General features: G+C 47.7%; 1 protein-coding gene across 1 annotated transcript in view; it reads right to left on the reverse strand.

Annotated features, from left to right (window-relative positions):
- ADAMTS17 (ADAM metallopeptidase with thrombospondin type 1 motif 17) overlaps positions 1–19789 on the reverse strand; it is a 239517-nt gene that overhangs the window by 106761 nt on the left and 112967 nt on the right. Inside the window, exon 9 of the mRNA XM_033099930.1 lies at positions 1026–1166. Coding sequence (XP_032955821.1) covers positions 1026–1166 — 141 coding nt within the window. The remainder of the gene's footprint in view (positions 1–1025; positions 1167–19789) is intronic.

The raw sequence follows: 19789 nt of genomic DNA on the forward strand, positions 1-19789 counted from the left end.
AGAGCTGCACACACGTAAGTACACAAGCAGACACACACACACACACACACACACTTAAACAAAGGCAGTGGGACGAGCACTGTGTATTGTGAGCAAAAGAAAACATGCTGTCGTGTTTCACGGACCCTCTGGGTGAAATGAAATAACGTCAAGTGGCTTACAGCATTTCATTAAGATCTTGTGACAACTACTCAGTAGGAAACAGACTATATTAAAACTATTGAGTCTATTTTTAGGCCTTGTGTGCCATGTAAACAATTCCCCATCCACAGGAAACATCTGAAAGAAGACCCAAGGTGAGAGCAGAAGCCCAGTGTGGTGCTTTGCCCTCCACCTGAATTCACTGGGGACTTTAATGTGTCATTGGACAGTCAAGTTCATTGCAGGTGAGTCTCCGGGACGCCCTTCCACCTCCTTGAGGTATACGGATGAATACAGCTAAGTGGTGTCTGCCCGTCAAACCTGAGTCCAGCCCTGAGGTCTTGACACTGAGGGACCCACACTGTACATGGATGCAAACAGGTGACAACAGATGGTCAGTTTTTCCACAGAAATCTGAACATGCACAGGCACATTCTGGAAGGAAAGTGACAGCGAGATAACCCTCTCCCGTCCCCACAAGCGAGGGAGGTGAGCTAACCCCTCTCCCCAGCAAACGCACGTGGTATCAGAGGAAGCAGCCTGAGTGCTGAGGAAATGTGTGCTACAGCTGCCACGAGGCACTGTCAAGGTCCACTCACGGTCACCATACAGCCGAGAAATAAAATGGGGTGCAAGGCAATGGTCCCCGTGATGATGCTTTGGTCAATCAACAAGGATTTATGGGTACCAGCTGGGTGGGTGCCCGATATCACACCAGATGCACACAGGGGAGGAAGTGTTGCCACACACAGGAGATTCTGCACTGGCCTCCTCGTGAGGTCACTGAGAATTCTCCAAGAGATTCACTTCTCCTTCCCACACTTGCTGAGAGTCCACTCACTGCGTCTATTGCGTGGATTGCACAAAATGAGTACAAGACTTACTTGAGGAAGTTTTCAAGGTCATCTCGACTGCAGGAGGACCAAGAGAGGTCGCTGGGGTTCCGGCCTTTCACCCACTCTCCCGACATGATGTGGGATCTGCCGGCACAGGACGAGTGGTCATCATCGTGATTCATGCCCAAGCTGCCCGAGGGGAAGGAAAAGAAGAGAGGGACACTCACGTTACAGGATTCTCATCTCTAGTTCCAGGTTCTAGCATCCCAAGCTTAACTCAAACCAAGACTTAAAGACAAAAGGTGACATTGGGGGATTCCTGGTATTCTCCTCCTCTTACAGAACAGACCAGTCACGAGCTTATAAAGAAAGAGAGAGGGTGATGATTTGCTTACTTAACGAATGAAGAGTGATAGATCAAATAGACACGAGTAGCATTTGCGACATAACGAATAATAAATGAACGAGCAAATGATATTAATTGTGATACTATAGTTCTTTTCTATAGTTGATAATATGCTTTTTTTAATTTTTGAGAATTTGTTTTTCAAGTATTGCTGACATACAATGTTATTATAGTTTCAGGTGTACAAAGCAACATAGTGATTAGCCATTGATACACCTCACAAAGGGATCACCCCAGTAAGTCTAGTACCCATCTGACACCACACGTAGTTATTACAATATGATTGACTATATTCCCTATGCTGTACCTTACATCCCCATGGCCTTTTTTCAATTATAGTTGCCATTCAATATCATTTTACCTGAGTTTCAGGTGTACAGCATAGTGGTTAGACATTTATGTAACTGATGAAGTGATTCCCCCATAAGTCTAGGAGGACCCACCCGACACTACACAGTCATTACATTATTGACTATATTCCCCAAACTGTACTTTATATCCCCGTGACTATTTTGTAACAACCAATTTGTACTTCCTGATCCCTTCACCTTTCTCACCCAGCCCATAATTCTTGAACTTATGTTTATGATGATTAGATTTGCTTTTGACACTAAAATACACCACTGTTAACGATCTAAGCATTTTGCTGCCTCAAAGGGAAGTCTACATGAAGGGCTTGTGGGAACCATCCGAGACTTTGACTTATAGAACATCATGAGTGCAAATCGCTAAACGGATGAAAAATGTGGCTTTCCAGCCTTTCACATCCTTATACCTGGGTCCACCAAGACCATACCTGTGGCCTTCCCTGCCCAGGTATCCTTAGGAAATAACAGGATGCCTGTCTAGACATGGGTGACTGACCACGTGTTCTAACAATATCTTAGTTTACACACACGCTGTCCGTGGGGTAAGCTGAGACACAGAACATACCAGATCAGACAGCCCGTAGTTCGCTGACCCATGATTTCCAGGGGACAGACTCACTGTGCAAAAGAATGCCCATGGTTTCTCAACAGCCCCGTGGAGAAAAACATGTGCTTTCATTCATCCATTCAAAAACAGCGGTTTCCGGAGTGCCAGGTAAGGGACCAGAAAGAGAAGACACAATGGTGGACAACATGCCTTCCTCACCACAAATCACTGCCAGCCTGGGAGAGGAGACGCCACAGAGATCACCAGGGAAAGCGGTTCTGAGTGTTTCTCTAGAATCACCCTTGCCTAGTTTTCCTCATGTTTCTCACCAGCTTTCATCAATTCTGCAGCTCACTGGTTACTCCTGGCGTCTCCCAGAGAGAGGCCCCCCTGTATCCTTACCCTGCACACGCTCCAGGCCACTGCACGCTGTCCCCTAGCACCACGCAGAGTCGACTTAGCTGAAGCCATCCCCGACCTTTGTAAAATACACAGCCTAGCACTACTGTGCCTGAATCACCCCCACATATCTGTTCCCATCAGTTGAGAGTAGCTTATGAAGCGTCACTTGTATTTATTTTCAAATCTATTTGTGTCAGTAATGCTTGTTACTTCAATTAATCCATATGGTCACATGTGGTGTTAACCAGTGAAACATGAGACCAAGAGTAAAGCTGTTTTCATGAAAACTAACTTAGCTAGTAGCTAAAATAGACTGCTGCCAAAGTAGGTGTGGGCAAGACAACTGTAAAACAAGAGGGGAAAAAAATCATAAAAATCTGTCTCCAGACTGCTTCACAAGGGTCTTTTAAGTTTTACCCGATCTAAAATCAACAACAAAAACAAAACTGAAATTTCAAACCCGTTGCATTATAGTTGAGGTTTGTGAGGAAGTGACAAAGAAATCTAATGGGCAGACACACCCACCTTGAAAGAAAAGGCTTTCACCATCCCCACCTACAAAACTGGTAAAAAAATTTAACATTTTCATGGCTCAAGTTAATTACAAAATGTGGAAGGCATCAAAGCATAATTTCTTTATGTTTCCCCACGTGACCCTTTTTTTTTGGCTAATTAGTCAACTTACCAACTATTATCCTGTCAGAAAAGAGTGCTTCTGTGCTGCCACCTACATGGGATGGCCATATTTTCCCTCCAACCTCTCCACCAACCTTCCCTCTGGATTTCCCAGGGGCTCCTCCGACTCACCAGAGTCCGTCAGGGCAGCTCACTATTCCGCTCCACCACCAGTGACTGGCACAGAGCCAGCACTCCCTACATACTTACTGAATAGACTATTCAATATGGGGGAACACACCCCAACATTGGAGAATCCATCCCCAACACAGGGGGCTAGTTCTAGTGCAATGGCAGCTTGCTCGACAGAACAACGAAAACCATCTCTGGTTAGATTCAGTGTTGTTCTCCTGCCAAGATATCAGATATCCGTCCAATTAGGGGTAAATGAAGAATCAAGAAATGATCAGCTAAATCTGATCAAGAGGAATAATTTAGGTATGTCTCCAACTGTTACTTCACTGAATGGCTCCCGTTTTTCAGTGCCATTACTCAGCTTTTCACTTCCTTTCCTGCTTGTTATCTATATTTATAGCTCTCTAGCCATCCATCCATCCATCCATCCATCCGTGCAAACTTCCTTCCTTCCATCCTTCTAGCCATCCTTCTTTCCGTCCGTCCATCCATCCATCCTTTCTTCCTTCCATCCTCCTCCCATCCATCCATCCGTGCAACCTTCCTTCCTTCCATCCTTCTATCCATCCTTCCTTCTGTCTGTCCGTCCATCCATCCTTCCATCGTTCTTCCTTTCTTCCATCCTCCTCCCATCCATCCATCTGTCTTTGTTTCATGTTAACTTTTGAGGAAACTAACTGGGTTTTCAAGTGCATTTAGCAAAGGATACACTGGGTGTGCCAAAAAAATGTATACAAATGGACACTTTGGTCAACGTTGCTCAAGCAGTAGTTTGCCGTAATCAGAAGTGTCTGGACACTGATGGTAACCACTTTGAGCACCTCTTGTAATGGCAGAAGTCAAATGTGACTTGTATTCATCATTTATTATCGGTATATATTATTACAATTTAAATAGTTTTTGCCTTTCGTAAAATGTGTATACATTTTTTTGGCACCCTCTGTAAATAAAGTCACCTTAAATTTGATTTAGGGTTTGATCTGATATCTTGAAATAAAACGAGTGACCGAATTTGCAAATGGGTAGACCTACTGAAAATTTTGATGGATTTCAGTGAATTAAATGCATAGATGTTACAAAAATAAAGTGTCTCATAAATAGAGCGGCTCCATTCCAACTCTAACAACAAGGTGTAAGCACAGCATGGGGTTAAATCAAGCTGCTCTGTCACCGACCTTGGGGAAGCCAATCCTAGCAGAATCAACACGTGAATCAATGATTCCTCTAGCTTTGCACTTGTACAATCTGTGTCCCATCATTGTGGGCTGGGATCTCCTGAGCAGCTACCAGATGGGTTTTTCAAACAACAAGGATTTTAGATAGCCACCATCAGAGGAGATCAAAGCCCTGGCACAATGGCCTCGCCCCGTCTGGGGGATGTATCATTTGTGATCACTTCCAAGTTGGTTGTCCAATCAAAGAGGCTCCTTCGCCCACAATGCCAGGCTCTGCTGGCCAGAGAACCTGGTCTCTCAGGAGACAAAATGACGTGTAAAGCAGTGCTCAGAAAAGCTTTTCATACGTCTACCGTATGTCTCCACGGTGTGTGATGTCAGCGTTTCACTCTGCCGGTCCGAGAGAAGGTCTTCCCTAAAGAATGTTCCCATCAGCAAGGGCAGCCAAGTGGGATTCGTGGGTTTCTGGAGCTTGTCTCTAATACAGATCATGCTGCATCGGCTTAAAAATGTTCAAATGCTAACTAAGCGCCTCATAAAGTTACAGTTTGATGAACCAGCATTGGGCTGGGAGTCCGGCTGAGGTTCACATCAGCGACTGTTTAGGCTATTTTTAGTTTAAATTAAGGGTTACTTGACTGAAAAATTCATGCTATTGTAGGTTTATGTCCCAGGGCATCTATTACTTCTCGCAACGGTATATTTAACAAAAATGATCAGCGTCAAGCACACACAGTAATTTTAAGTGTAAGTGACTGTGGAATTCAGGGTACGGACAGGCCTCATGTCACATGTGGCCCAGATTCATCAGACACAATAATAACTCAATGGCCTTCCATTGATTTGATTTTAAAACAAGTACCTCGTTGCTTCTGTATTTGCTTCAGGAGATCCAATACACGCCATGCACAGAATTCTGAGAGTCCCCATAGTGTTCGGCTCCTCCTACCTTCACCCCATAGCCTGAAAGCCACGAGCGATGGCTACATGTTCTGGGCGTGGTACGTCAGCCATTCTGGCTCTCCGCCTCCTGGTTCGTCTCTCAGAAGCTTTGAGATTTTGATGTCAGACATAGGAATCAGGTACCTTCAAAGTACTCTTGGCTGAATTTGTGAAATGAACGCTTGGGGTGGGATGAAGAACCCAGGGAAATGGCTCCCGTGAATGTAACTTTCCCACTGGAGGGGTGGCGGGCTGGCCTGAGCCCTACCTCAGTTGCCCTGGGGGCACGCTGCCTGCCAGTACCTTTCACTAAATCTTCACTGATGCTGCAGGAACATGACGGGCCCACGGCAGTTTCCAGGAAATTGTAGGCAGGTTTGTGTTAGTTATCGTTAATTAACATAATAATTAAAACATCAGCTTTGCACTAGAAAGGAAATTCTCTACGGTCCCTACCTCTTTGCCAAGAAGCAGACTGTATGTAGCCTCAGTCTTTGGCTACTCGGAAACTTTACCTCAAGTTCACTACGGATAACAGGCTGCACTCGTTTCTACAAGTTAAGACTTGAGTTAAATGACACAATCATCAATAACCCCATTTTGGGGAACAAAACAAACAGGCAACAAGAACATCGAAATTCTTTCACTCCCGAGGAGTTTTGGGGGTTTTCTGTACAAAAAACATGAGCCTATCAGCTCCCAGGAATTCAGTAGCACTGCAACTATCAGACTAGATTGGGGTCTCTACCTCCTAGGCACATAGGATCACCACAATACAGACAATCCTAAAACAGCACGAGTTTCTGACTCTCCAATGGTGGACAACAATCAATATCGCATTGGTGTGAAGCGTGTTTTGCTTTAATGAATAACGTTCTAGTTGTGAAAATGGATGACGCATACAGCATATACTGTCTCTCTTAGCGAGGCAGTGTGCTGAAGGGACAAAAATACTCAAATTCTTGAATTTATACTAAGGAATTATGACGTCGGGTATATGAGTCAGGTCTGGCCTCCCCTCAGTCTTACCTGAAATTGTGTGTGTCTGTGTGCGTGTGTACGTATGTATGTATGTATGTTTATTCATACATGCATACATACATACATATACAAATACACAGAAACTTCACATCACATGGGCTTTTCACTTTTAACAAAAATGAAGAGATAAAGAGAGAGGGAGAAAAAAAAGAAAGTCTCTTATTCTGGCTGGTGAGTATATTAGCTGGTGCATAAATGTGCATCCCAGAGTGGGGGTGTGACAAAGCTGCATATCGACCCCCCCCTGGGGGTCTCAGGGCCTCTCTCTGTGAGCCTGGTGTCAACGCTGACGTGATGCTGGTTTTTCATGATACACATTTTTCATACAACACGGGCACAGGTATTGAGTCTTGACCTATGTGAAGTTAACATTTTATTTGATGCTCAAACAAAGGAACATTTCCAGGCCCAACAGCGAGCAGAAGACTGGTTGTGACGGACCTAGAGAGAGAGTCTGGGTGTCGACCGCGGCACTTTCCTAAGTGATCTTCAAAGGTCGTTTGGATGAACTAGTTTCACCTTTCATCATTACTTTAGAGCCTATCTCTGAACAAGAGGCCGTGTCCTTGTGTTGTTATCGTCTGAGAATCTTCGCTGATATTACCACATGTGTCCTTACAGCCTCTGGATGAAACACAGAAAGGGGCAGCCGTCATTTCCCCCATTCTCCTCGATGGACACCTTTGGAGGCTGGGAAACTGGAGTGGTTTGCTTAAGATCACCCACCGTGATCTCAACCAGCCTTCTGTCTCTGAAATCATCTCACCCAGCCACGGTAACCACAGCAGGCACCACACCTCTCACAGGGGAGGCTTCTCCCCTTCCGGAACCTTCCCCCACCACCTCCCATTCTGTTGGACGCCTGCACACGGAGCAGCTGGCTCCGAGTTCCAGCCAGTCTGCAATTTTCTGATAGTTTTGATGAAAATGTGTAAACAGTCGAAAAGGAAGATGTGTAACCCCCCTTGTCACGTAGAAGCAGAGGGCTATGTGTGAAAAGACTCGTGGCCTTGGAGTGAGACCGACCTGGATGAGAATTCCATCTCTGCTTCTTGAGAGAACAATGTGACAACCCTGAACCTGTCTCCTGAGCTACGTACGACTCAACAGGGATAATAATACACTTGACGTTGACCGGGGGTTTAGGGGCACTGACCCCCCCATGCAATCAAAAATCCTCATATCACTTTTGACTCCCCCCGAATTCAACTACTGGTAAACAGGAAGCCTTACCGATCACATAAACAGTTGATTGACACCTATTTTGTATGTTATCGGTATTATGCACTGTTGTCTCACGGTGAAGTAAGCGCGAGAGAAAATGTTATGAAGAAAACCGAAAGGTTAATTCATGAGTTTTTCAAATTGTGGCAAATCTCCAAAAATTTTGCAATGTATTTATTGAAAAAAGTCCATGTGTTTAAAGTAGGCCGGTGCTGTTCAAATCTGCCTTGTGCAAGGGTCAACTGGACTTCACATCACTCATTCATTCATCCAGCAAGTATCTGTCAAATGCCCTCAATGACTTGACACTGTCCTAGCTGCTGGCACAGGCCCGACGCTTGCGTTCATGGAATTGACATCCTAAAGGAACAGAGGCGAGGGTTACATGGGAAAACATACACCAAAGTGCCCGGCAAGTGGGAACATACAGAAGAAATGATGCCCTCACTTCCCCCAAGCCCATGCCTGAATGAAGGGGTGCTATGGCCGCCGCACTGAAAACCCAGGTGCCCTCAGAGGGCTGCAAAGTTAATCAGGGAAGTGGGGAGACGCCATACGAAAGGGAAGGTGGGCTCTTGGTGAGCTGAAAAGTTCCCACCCCACCCAACTACCTGTAAGTTCCATTGTTCATCCATAGTGAGCTCACTGAACAGTTCACACCTATTCAAGGGTGAGACCCCTGAAGAGAGGCTTCACGGAAGCCAGAGAAGCCAACTGCTCTCAGCAGATGGTCATCTCTTGCCCAGGACCGCAGACGCCCTCGGGACACCTGCGGAGGGTGACCCTGATGACCACCAGTCTTCCCCATGTGTGGCCCTTCACAGGAAGAGAATAAAGATGGTGGCCCACGGCACAGGCTCCTGTTTCTCACCTCCCTGCAGCAGATCTAGGCCACACTCTGGCTCAGTCCCCTGTGCCTCCAGCAGCCTGGGCTTGCTAAAGGGACACAGGCTTATAGGGCTGACGCTATGGCCGTTTCAGTGAAAAGCTGCTTTCTGGCACTAATAGCTCCTCCCGGCTGGCCAGCCCCTGTACCCCTGGTCCTACACCCATGAGACAAAGATGGTCCTTAGGGAGATGGCCTCTCCCGCCTGTCCTCCAGCAGCACTCAGAGCTGGGCAGGGCACAGGGCACACCAACACCTGGTCTGTTTTGATGAAAAGCGTGTGCTTCCTCTCACTGGGTCATTAGCACAAGGGGACGCCAGGCTGGGCAGGTCCCCCAACCAGAACACAGGAAACAGAGGAGTGGTACCTCCCCATGAGGCTCCTGGCTTCCTTCCTATAACATGCATTCAGTGATTGATTGCATCCAGAGCCAAGGCATGCCATCGTGTGTCAGATGGGCTTGGAGCCCAGTGATGTATAAAAATTTTACAAAAAAAAAAAAAAAAAATCCACAAAGCTATGTTGATTTCTGGGAAAACATTGATGTCCTGGGAAAACATTCTACACGAGGCGGGTGGGGCACAGACAACTGATTCCACAGAGAAGTTCCAGAGAAGGTTAGAATGATGGCTCCTTTGATGGAATAAGAATACGGTCTCCCAGGATGAGTGGCTATTTCCGAGGGGACAATACTGATTCAGGCGAGAAGGCTGTAGGGTGTTAAGAAAACACCCTGCGTTAGACGAGGCAAATAGAACGAGTGGAAGGAATGAACCTTCCTTCCTCTCCTTAATCTTTTCTGTTGTTGTTCTAGAATTACCTTAGGCATTTTGAAAACTTGACTGTTCCATATGATTTTGGTTTGTCACGTTCCATAAAAAGTCTTTTTAGTTTGGGACGGCACTGAATACATTGATTAATGTGGGGGGAACACACAGTAGTTCCTAGGTCCCTGCTGCCCGCCTCCGAGGCCATCAGTCACCAGTTCTTCCAGAAGCTGTCATCTTAATGGGCTTTGGAAAGTAGCCTCCGGCACTTCCTAACCCCTTCAAAGGCAGTGCAGAGGGGGGCATTAGCTGACCTGCAGGAGGGAGCCTGCTGTTCAGAGAGAACCCACCCTTTTCAAAGTTCAAAGACCCCTCAGGGACATCAAAGGGCACTGGCCACTCCAGGCTGCAAAAACCCTAAGGAGAAGCTGCTTCCGGCTCCTAATGGCCACCCCCTCCTTCCCTTCCTTAAGAACCATGCATCAGGACGGCTTTATGATTCAATTATTTAGACTCCCCCTCTTCCACCTGGCCCAGGGGCCAGGGGGAGGTGGGTTGGGGGGTGTGGATGTCGGCTGGTGTACTTCTTCATCCCACCTCATAGTGCGTGCCACTGACCAGTCCCAAGAGGAATGTCACCCCACGTGACCCCAGCCTGGGCCCCATAGCAGGCAATTGCATGACTCCCCCAGTGCCTTTGGCCCCTATCTGGACACCCCACCCCACTGTCCCACCAGCTGAAATCCTCCCAGATTGCAGGTCGCTTTCTCCCTTGCAGTAACCGTGACCCTCTCTGCCTGAGCGGAATCCCTGCTGCCCAAACTCCCAAGGACAGGGTCCTTCTCTCCAGGGACCCCCCCACCCCCCGCAACCCTAGGGCAGGACCTGTCATTCTTCTTTACCCCTCAGCGGCCCAGAATCTCCCCACACCCTGACCCAGTGCTGACCACACAGAAGGCTCTGATAAGCGCTCAGAAATTAATAGGCTGAACAGTATAAAACTAGCTTAACTGTATCTAAGAATTTCTCTTAGGAGGTTTTACCCCCATGGATCTGTGGTCTCTTCTTCTACCATTTAGATGGCAGTGGGAGTCTGACAGTGTCCTGTGAACCTTTTCTCCTGAGTACACGGCAAACCAGAAGCCAGCAGCCACTCCTTCCACCAGGAAAAACAATGACTCTATGTCATCGCTTCTGGGCTCTCTGGCAGGTTACGTCCTGCCTAATGTAACTTGGCACTAGGGAGATAGGACAGAATTTCAAAGGGAAACTCTAGAATCTTGAGACCAAGAGGGACCTAGTTCAACTTCTGTAAAGCACTGGTTCTCAGACATGATCACACAGTGGACTCTCCCAGAGAGTTCCAGAAAACTCCGATGCCTAGCTCTCGCCACCGGAGGTTCTGATTTCATTGGTATGAGAACGTCGGGATTCGTAAATGCTCCCAGGGAAATCGAAAGTCTACTAAGGCCTGAGAACCACTGCTACAGTATGGACCAGTGGTTCTGACTTCAGCACACCTGAGGATCCCGGGGTGGGTCTGTGAAAACTCAGGTCACTGGGCCTCACCGTAGAGTTTCTGATTCAGTAGGTCTGAGGGGTGGGGACCAGGGGAAGGATGAGAATTTGCATTTCTGGTAAGTTCCCAAGGGATGCTGACGCTGCTGGTCCAGGAAGCATACCTGAGAGCCACGCTGATGGTTTTACGAATGTCATGGAAAGGTTCTGAGATGTCCTAAATTAATTACAGCAGGCCGGAGGGTGGAAGGAAGAGAGAAGGGAGGTTACCCGGTTAACAGCCGGAAGCCACAACCAACAGAAGACTGCTTACATTCCTGAATGTGTGTTGAAATTTTGAATGAACTTCCAAGTGGCTATTTTATGATTATCTGGAGAGAATAGCTGACCACTAGATGCCCCCACACCCTGCTGACTGGTCAACTTTGTGGACTTTGCCCACAGTCAATCCAAAAGTAGCAAACAAGTCTTCCTTGAGGACTGTACACCGTCCCAGAGCTGAACCCATGTCACCTTGATCTACAGCCGATGTAAACTCTCTCAGAACTTACATCTTCCTTCTCCAAACTCCCTGTATAAAGGGGCCTCGTCGACCCCAGGAGGGTGGCCATGTTGTCTTCTCCATCAAACCCTGGTTCAGACGGCCCGCCCAGGACCTGGTCTCGTCTGGCTAGCATGTGGCCCAATAAACCCTTCCTTTCAGGACACCTTTCAGTCTTGAAGGTTTTTGTTTAACACGAGGAAGCACCCCAACTTGGCTGCACATCAGACCAAGTAAATCAGGATTTCTGGGGGAGACCTGCATTTTGCAGGGGCTCCCAAATGAGTCGACTGTACCTCCAGGGCTGAGAATGTCATCTCTAGAAATAGGCCTCAGTCAGAGACCGACACCGCAGCTCCTTCCTGTTCTCACCGGAGACTGGCCTTCATGTGGCTTCCATGCACGGACACCACCTTTATGATGTGACGCAGCTCAAATACCTGAGGTCACTCGCTTGTCCCCCTGTCCTCTTCTCTCCTTCTGCCCACACGTTCCAAGAAGAAGTCCAAGTTGGTCACACACGCCAAGAGTTCTCGTCAAGCTTTGCAGCCAAGCAACCAACGGTTGAGGACAATCAGTTCTTGGTTAGTCAAAATAAAAATTCTGACTGTTCTTTGTTTTTGCCCAGACGCCCAGTTTTTTGGTTGAGGCCAGGGAGGGCATGGCTATGAGTCGATTCTGGACGCACACAAAGCTCAAGGCCCAAACGTTTCATCTGCAAAGTCTATCCTGACGGTGACTATTATGAGGAAGAGACAAATTTCAGAAACGGTAATCGTCTGCGGCTAAATTATGAAGCACGATTTTGTGTGATTTTCCATGAAGTATTGTATGTATAGACTCATTGTTTCTCTAACACCAGGGATTTGTTTTTGAAGTTTCCACACAACCGAGATGTTGGTGGCTTTGTTGCTTCTCTTTCTTTTTCCCTTTATCTTTTTTCGAGGCTCTTCTTAACCAATACTTTTTATCTTTAAAAAAAAAAAAAAATCTTCACTTCCCCTAGTATAAATTATAGGCTTCTTGCAGAAACCACTACTGCTTAACTGGCATTCAATTTTCAGGATAAAAATATATTCTTCTGGCCGTCTTAATGACTGTGTACACAACTTGTCCTCAAACCCTCTCTGAATTCTGGCTCAGGGCAGCTATCATGTTGAGAGGATGAAATACAGTTTCAAGTGATGCCAAAAGTGTTGCCTAAGCGATAATTGATATTTTTACTAGCGGCAACTTTGTAGTTGATAATAGGTTATTAAAACAGGAAAAAAGGCCCTCCTCACAGGACCCCATCTGAGATGGAAAAGGAAAAGAGGTGTTCCAGACAAAAAGCCTCTCGGTGTCAATAAAGGGTGGTGCCATCAGGTTCCGTAGCTTCTAGCAGAAAAGAGAAACCGTCGCTCCAATGCCTCCAAAGCCAAAGTCAGGGCAGGGGCTGTCCACATGTGCCCTCTCTTTCCAGACACGTGTGACCTGGCCTCGTGGGACTCTGCTGCACTTTTTGAGAAAAAGAGGAGCCAGAAATGGCCAGGGTACCGAGTGCTTTGCTGTCCTGGTTCCTTTTTTTAAAAAATAATTTTGAGATTGGCCTTTATTTAAATATCTGCTTTCAACTCTTGTTTATAGAAGAGATTAGTGTCAAATTTGGCAAGCCTGACAGAGCAGAGATTATAATAAAATTGGTCTAAAATGTGCGCTGTCCAGGGCCCAGCTGGCTGTCCGCAGCTTCGGCCACTCCCAGGATCAAAGGTTTGTTCTCCAGGTAGGGTGCCAAAGGTAGCCCAGGGCTCATGCATCGCGAATCCCATCCGATCCCCTTCCCCTATTTTGAGATCTTCAAGAGAACCCTAATTCTTTCGGAGAAAGAACAAACACTCTGATCGTGAATGCATAAAAAGAGACCAGGGCACAGACCTGCAGGGGGGCCACGACAGAACGTGACCCAGGGCAGGGCGCAAACGCTGGACCTCAGGACTCACCTCTACATGTTGGTCTTCTTTTGTCACTTGACTCTTGGTCTCACGAAACCACCAGCTCACTCTCCGCCTTCCTCATGTCACATCAGCGCTGCTTGTAGCTCTAGGGTGACATCACTGTCTGTGAACGGTGCCCCCGAGGAGGGCGACGCGGCAGACCTGCTAGCTGGCTGCTTTGCAGAGCTTCATGCATTTTCTTTCCCTTCGTCACCCTCCAGCCCCGACACAGATTCATTCTTGTCAATGTCACAGGCATATAAATATTTATTTTTCACGGCCAAGGCTTTCTCTTTTTAGGGTGCTGGACGGGAGACAGCTGGCGGGTAGTGGGGAGAGAGGGGGTTGAAGGTAGTGGAAACAGTGATAGAATGACCTCCTATCATAAACATTCCTTGTGACGAGGCTGTACTGTCCCCCAAATAAGATAACAGGACCGACTCCCAGACAGCGGCCTGTTGCCTGGGCCACGAGGTTGAACAAACTCAGTCACTCACCCCAGTGTGGCCTTTCTCTGCTTCCATGTTGAAATTTCTTTCTGAATCAACCCAAGTGTCCAGCAGAACGCCCTCTGCACAAGCACGTCCTGTGAGCTATATCTATGGCTGCTCAAGTCCTAGTGGCCGAGGGTCCTCGTTCCCACTCCCATGTCCCCTACCCCATTTGTCCTGGTCCCAGAGGGCACCAGAGCCCATCAGCACAGACATGTGCAAACCACAAAGGACCATCTCAGGTAGGAGGAAATGTGAAGCCTCAACTACTAACGAGTGAACGCTTTTCAAAGCCGACTCGTCTGACCCCCGTCTGAAAAAGCAGAGCTCCCCAGAAGCGCCCATAGCATCCTCTCCCCAAACCTTCAGTGTCTCTGCTCTCTCATTACAGGGAAGGCGCAAGGAGGTGGCACTAAACCAGAACCCATGAAACTCAGGCTCCTTTTCAGAATGAGGCGAGTGCCGCTGTGTAAGGATGAGGGAACTCAGTGCTTTCTGCTTCCAGGGTCATCAGACAGCAATCGGTCCACCAGGAAGAGAGACCTAGCGATGGCACTAAGGAAAGAATAGTGGTGATTACTGATGGTGAGACGGACGATGGACGCAGAGGGCTTCGCACAGGGCTCGGCACAGAGAAAGGGCTCTATTCCGGCAGGTGTAACCATGACGACCAGACGGACGTCGACGATGACAGCTCCTCACACTAATAAATACAGGCCCTCCAACGTGGCTGCATGTTGGAATCACCTGAGCAAGGTCAGAAAAAACACGGATGCCCGAATGTCACCTGCAGAAATCCTGACTTACTTGGTATGAGGTATGGCCTGGACATCTGCCTTTTTAAAAGACCCTCGAGGCATTCTCTCTTTTTTTTTTTTTAAACTTTCAATTTGGAAATAATTATAGATACACAGGAAGCTGGAAAGAAACCTACAGGGAGGTCCTTTGTACCCTTCATACAGCCTGCCCGTGTTGTAGCATCTTGCAGAATAACTAGTGCAATATCCAAAGCAGGAAATCCACAGTGCTTATTCAGATTTCCCCAGCTGTACAAGCACTGGATGTGTGTGTGTGTGTGTAGTTCTATACAATTTTATCACACATGCAGCTTGCTGTAACCACTTCCACAATCAAGAAATCATAGTATCACCCCAAGACTCCCCTTTATGGCCACACCCACCCTCTCCCCCATCCCTTAAACTCTAACGACCACGGATCTATCCCCCTTCTCTATAATTACGTTATTTCACGAGTGTTGTTATAAATGGAATCCAGCAGTATGCGTCCTTTTGGGACTGGCTGCTTTCACCCCGTGTAATTTCCCAGAAGTTCACCCAAGCGGCTGTGTGTCCCCGTAACCCGTCCATTTTTTATTGCTGAGTACTGTTCCATGATACGGCTGTCCCGCTGCTTGTTTGACCCTTCACCCACTGACAGACACTTGGGTAGCTCCAACTGCTTGGCTCCTGTGACGAAAAGCTGCTGTCAACATTCCTGTACACGTTTCTGGGTAAAAATACGTTTTCATTTCTCTGGGAAACACGCCTACGAGTGCACTCACTGGGCCTTACGGTAAGTGTTCATTTAAAAGGAGCTTTGGACCTGTTTTCCAGAGGGGCCATCCCATTTTACGTTCCCACCAGTACCACGTAAGGGACCCAGTTTTCAGAGGCCTGGCTTAGCATCTGGTGTTATTGCTATCGATCTTGAAAAGAAACGGGTATTCAGCTTCATTTCAATTCTTCTGAATTTACTGAGTTTTATTTTGTGATCTAGGATACGGTCTACCGTGGTGAATGTTCCACAGGCGCTGGGAGAGACTGTGTCTTCCTTCTGCGGGACGACTGTTCCGTGAATGTCAGAACGGAGGACATCATTCTGTTCTTCTATTGTTGAAACATTTTTATGTTTTACAACTGTTGTCAGACGATGCTAACATCTGTCAGTAGGGTCAGCTGATTGGCTTTCTTCGTTCATGTTGTGCTTTTGCTGGTCCTGGTCTGGCAGGTGATTTTTCACCTGTATCTTGGACATTGGGGCTATGACGTCAGGTGAGTTCTACTCCTATTTAATCTTCTGTTTTAGCAGCAGTCACCCGGCTTAGGTTTATCGGGGAGGCTCTGGCCTAGTTTTGCGGGCTTGACTTCCCATGATGCTTTAATACTCAGAGGCCTGCAGTGCTAATCTGGTCAGCCTTGTTTTCCTGGTGCTGCTTGGGTTCCCATTCAGTTCCTCCTGGTGACATCCACAGGGGCAGAAGGCACTTCCCTTGGGGGACAGGTGCAGGGTGCAAGAGGGAAAGGCTTCTGGGCTTGGGTCTCCTTATGCCCCAGGGAGGAGGGCAGGGGACACTGGGCTTCGCTCTACTGGCTCCCTGGGCTGCCCGCCCGTGTCCTGGTGACGGGGCAGGAGCTGGGTTGACCTGAGGGTCACGGCTGGTGCTGCAGGCACATCAGCCAGCCCCAGGCATCCTGTTTGGAGCGGGGGTGGGGGCTCCCCACGAGGTCTCTGTCTGGCTTTGCCTTTCCCAGTCCAGTGTCTACGTCTGTTGATGGCTCCAGGTTGCAGGCTTCTCGGTGCCCAGTTTGGATACATCGGACGTAAGAAACCAGAAACTCACCGTGTGCTCATACCTCAGGTCCTAAGGCTTCTGGCCTGTCTGCCTTCCTCTTTCCAGCTTTCTGAGCCCTTTTACGGCTGTCTACTAAATAATTTCCTAGGTATTCGGTTGTATTTAAAGGAGAGGAGCTGGGAAACGTGAGTCTACACATTTCATTCCGGTCCTGGAAGTCAGCACTGTCTCCTTTAATCCTCCTAAACTGCCCTGAGGGAGGAAGAGTCAGTATGCCCATTATACAGATGGAGACACTGAAGAGTGGGGAGGTTAAGTGACTGGCTTAACCTGGGGCAAAGCAGCCTTCACAGCTGACTCCTCAAGGGTCTGCATTAAAGCTGCAACTGGGGCCACACATTTGGGCAGAACCTCCGAGGCCTGTATTCTGGGAGACAGTGGGGGCCTGCTCCCCTACGTCCCGACAGTCGCTGCCACACAGATGCCCGTGGCCCGTTCTTCCTGCCAGCCTGGGAGCTTTGCTCTTGCCTCTGCGCTGTCACCACCTCCCCTCTGCTCAGGATGCTGCTACTGCTACCACCAGATGAGACCTTCCTAAGCCCCAGTCACATTCACTTCCTCCTGAGGCCTGCCCAGGGCCCCAGGGCCTGTACCCAGCTGTGTCCCCAGCTCCCTTGTCCCTTTCTCCTGGTTCCACTGCTCTTACAGTCCCCTCCTCCCCTGTCCTCCTGGGCCAACCTGCTCTGCATCTAACAGTCCAGACTGCATGACACATAGCCTGCTATGCACCACCCTACTTCCAAATGCACCATAACACCATGGTAATTTTCTCAAGTGAAACAATGCACGGAAAAGCGCTCTGGAAGTGCTAAAGCCCTTTCTTTTGGTTCACACTGGGGGCTCCAAGGTCTGACCGCTGGTTCCTAATTCCAGTTGCACCACCTATAAGCTCCAGGGCTGTGGCAATGGCTTAACCTCTCTATGCCTCAGTTTCCTTACCTGAAGAACGGGAAGAATGAGAGGACCTATGTCATGGGGTGGTTAAGAGAACTGAATGAATTAACAGATGAAAAGAAAATTATAGATGAAAACAAGCTTATATAATAAACCTGTGAGATTTACTCTTGTTCAATAAGGATGGATAGATAGACAGACAGACAGATAGATAGATAGATAGATGCCATAATCTTTGCCTGGGGCTCTGTGAGTCCGCTGTGTGAACTGCCCAGATCCCGGTCTCTTGTTGACCCCCATATTGTCCAGGGTTCACAGAATCTACACCAGGAGGGTCTGACGTGAGACCAGAGATTAAACTTCCTCATACTCCAAGAATCCCACCTGGTTGGAGGTGGCCAGCTCTATGCAAATCGACACTGTCCCTCACGTTTCTCGAGAGCTCCAATTTTCAGACTTTCTTCCTTTCACTGAGCTGAAACCTCTTTGGTGTCTGTATCTGTACCCTGTAACTCAAGCACATTGTTTCAGCTCTGCCATCCGGGTCGTGCACAGACCCCCTGCACCCTGGCAGTTTCTCATGTGTCCCCAAGTGCTCGTGTTCCCCTGAACACCTCCTCAAAATAAAGACACTCCATTCTTCCAGCTGTTTCTCTCACATGTGGACACGGTCCTGGCTCCTGAAGTCCTTCTTAAAATGGACTTTCCAATACCGAAGACAAATCTCCCGCTTTACCTGTGAAGGGCAGAATGGAGCTACCACTGCCTTCTTCATTTCTGGAGACAAGGCTCATGTTCATTAATGTGGCCCAAGAATGCACCGGTGCTGTGAACATGCAGCTAACCCTGACGGTTTGTACACAGGAAATCAGTTTCATCCCTTGTACCAACCGTAATCTATTGGTAGTGGCTGCCTACAAGGTTAGGAAGGATTATGAGCTGGGGCTCAGTAGAAAAGGGTCCTGGGATCGCTTAGTAATGTCTGCCAATGAAGTACAACAAAGAAGCAGAGACAAACATGTTTGCTAGCAATGACAGGAATCCTTTTCAACAGGCTGCCAAGAAGCCCTGTTCCCAGCATCCTGTGCATTACATCTGGTTGTTCTGGGACTTAACTCCGATCAAATGCCATCTGGAAAGCCGTGAGGCATACGGTTAGTGCACAGACCTCAACGATGAAACAGGGCTTGAAGCCTGACTCTGCCACTTCCCCATGGAGCATTTCTGGGTCTCATTTTCCTGTCTATAAAATGCAACTAGTAATGATAGTATTACAGGATTGGGTGAAAATGAAATGCAATCACATACTGCTGCATTGGGCCACTTTTCCAGGTGATCAAGAACTTTGTGTAGTCTGAATGTTTGCACACCGGCCTCCCTCCCATCTTTGTCCCATCACAATGTCTGATGAGCACGCTACCCCTCTCCACATGCAGGTCACGGCTGAAATGTGAAAGCAGGGCACCTCATGGCAGGTGGGAAGCCTCTCTCCCAGGTAGATATCTCTCTCTCAATAATCATGCTTTGCGTAAGCTGTGCAACAGTTCGAGTTCATTTAACAGCAGCGGTCTCCAGCCACAGTTCCCCATGTTTCCCATTAGGACTGTAAGTGTTTTCCAGAAACCGTGGAGAAATTTACATTCCCGGCCTCTTCGCAGTCTGTAGGGTATGACCTGTTGTCAGTAGATTCTTGGCTAACTTGTAGGATTGCCTCTTTTAATCCTGAGCACTCCTAGATTAAGTTTGACGGACCATTCTAGAATCTGTCCTACAATGTTAACATCCTAAGTCTAAAATGCATGCCACTTGTCTCATTTCCCTTTTGCAAGACGGCACTTGCCTAGTTGCAGTCTTCATTGCTCCTCTACAATTATCACAGTGGGTTGGGACTCTCATTTGCCAGGAAGTTCTCTCAGTCTGGGCCAACACAGCCCGAATCACGTGACGCAGGTGGTTGATCAGTTATCACCTCTCCCATTACCGCCGGTACCTCACTTTTCGAATGTAATCCTCTGTTCCGGAAGACCATTCGAGTTCTGAAACGTTTGAAAACCGAGGCACGGTTTCTCCGTAGAAAGTAATACAAAATGGATTAATCCATTCCAGACCTTTAAAATCAACCCCTACAACTACAAATTTAGCGTGAATTTTACGATCTAATGATACCATAGATCCATAACATTCACGGCATTTG

Source organism: Rhinolophus ferrumequinum, chromosome 28 (genome assembly GCF_004115265.2).
Source record: "Rhinolophus ferrumequinum isolate MPI-CBG mRhiFer1 chromosome 28, mRhiFer1_v1.p, whole genome shotgun sequence".
Lineage (NCBI taxonomy): Eukaryota > Metazoa > Chordata > Mammalia > Chiroptera > Rhinolophidae > Rhinolophus > Rhinolophus ferrumequinum.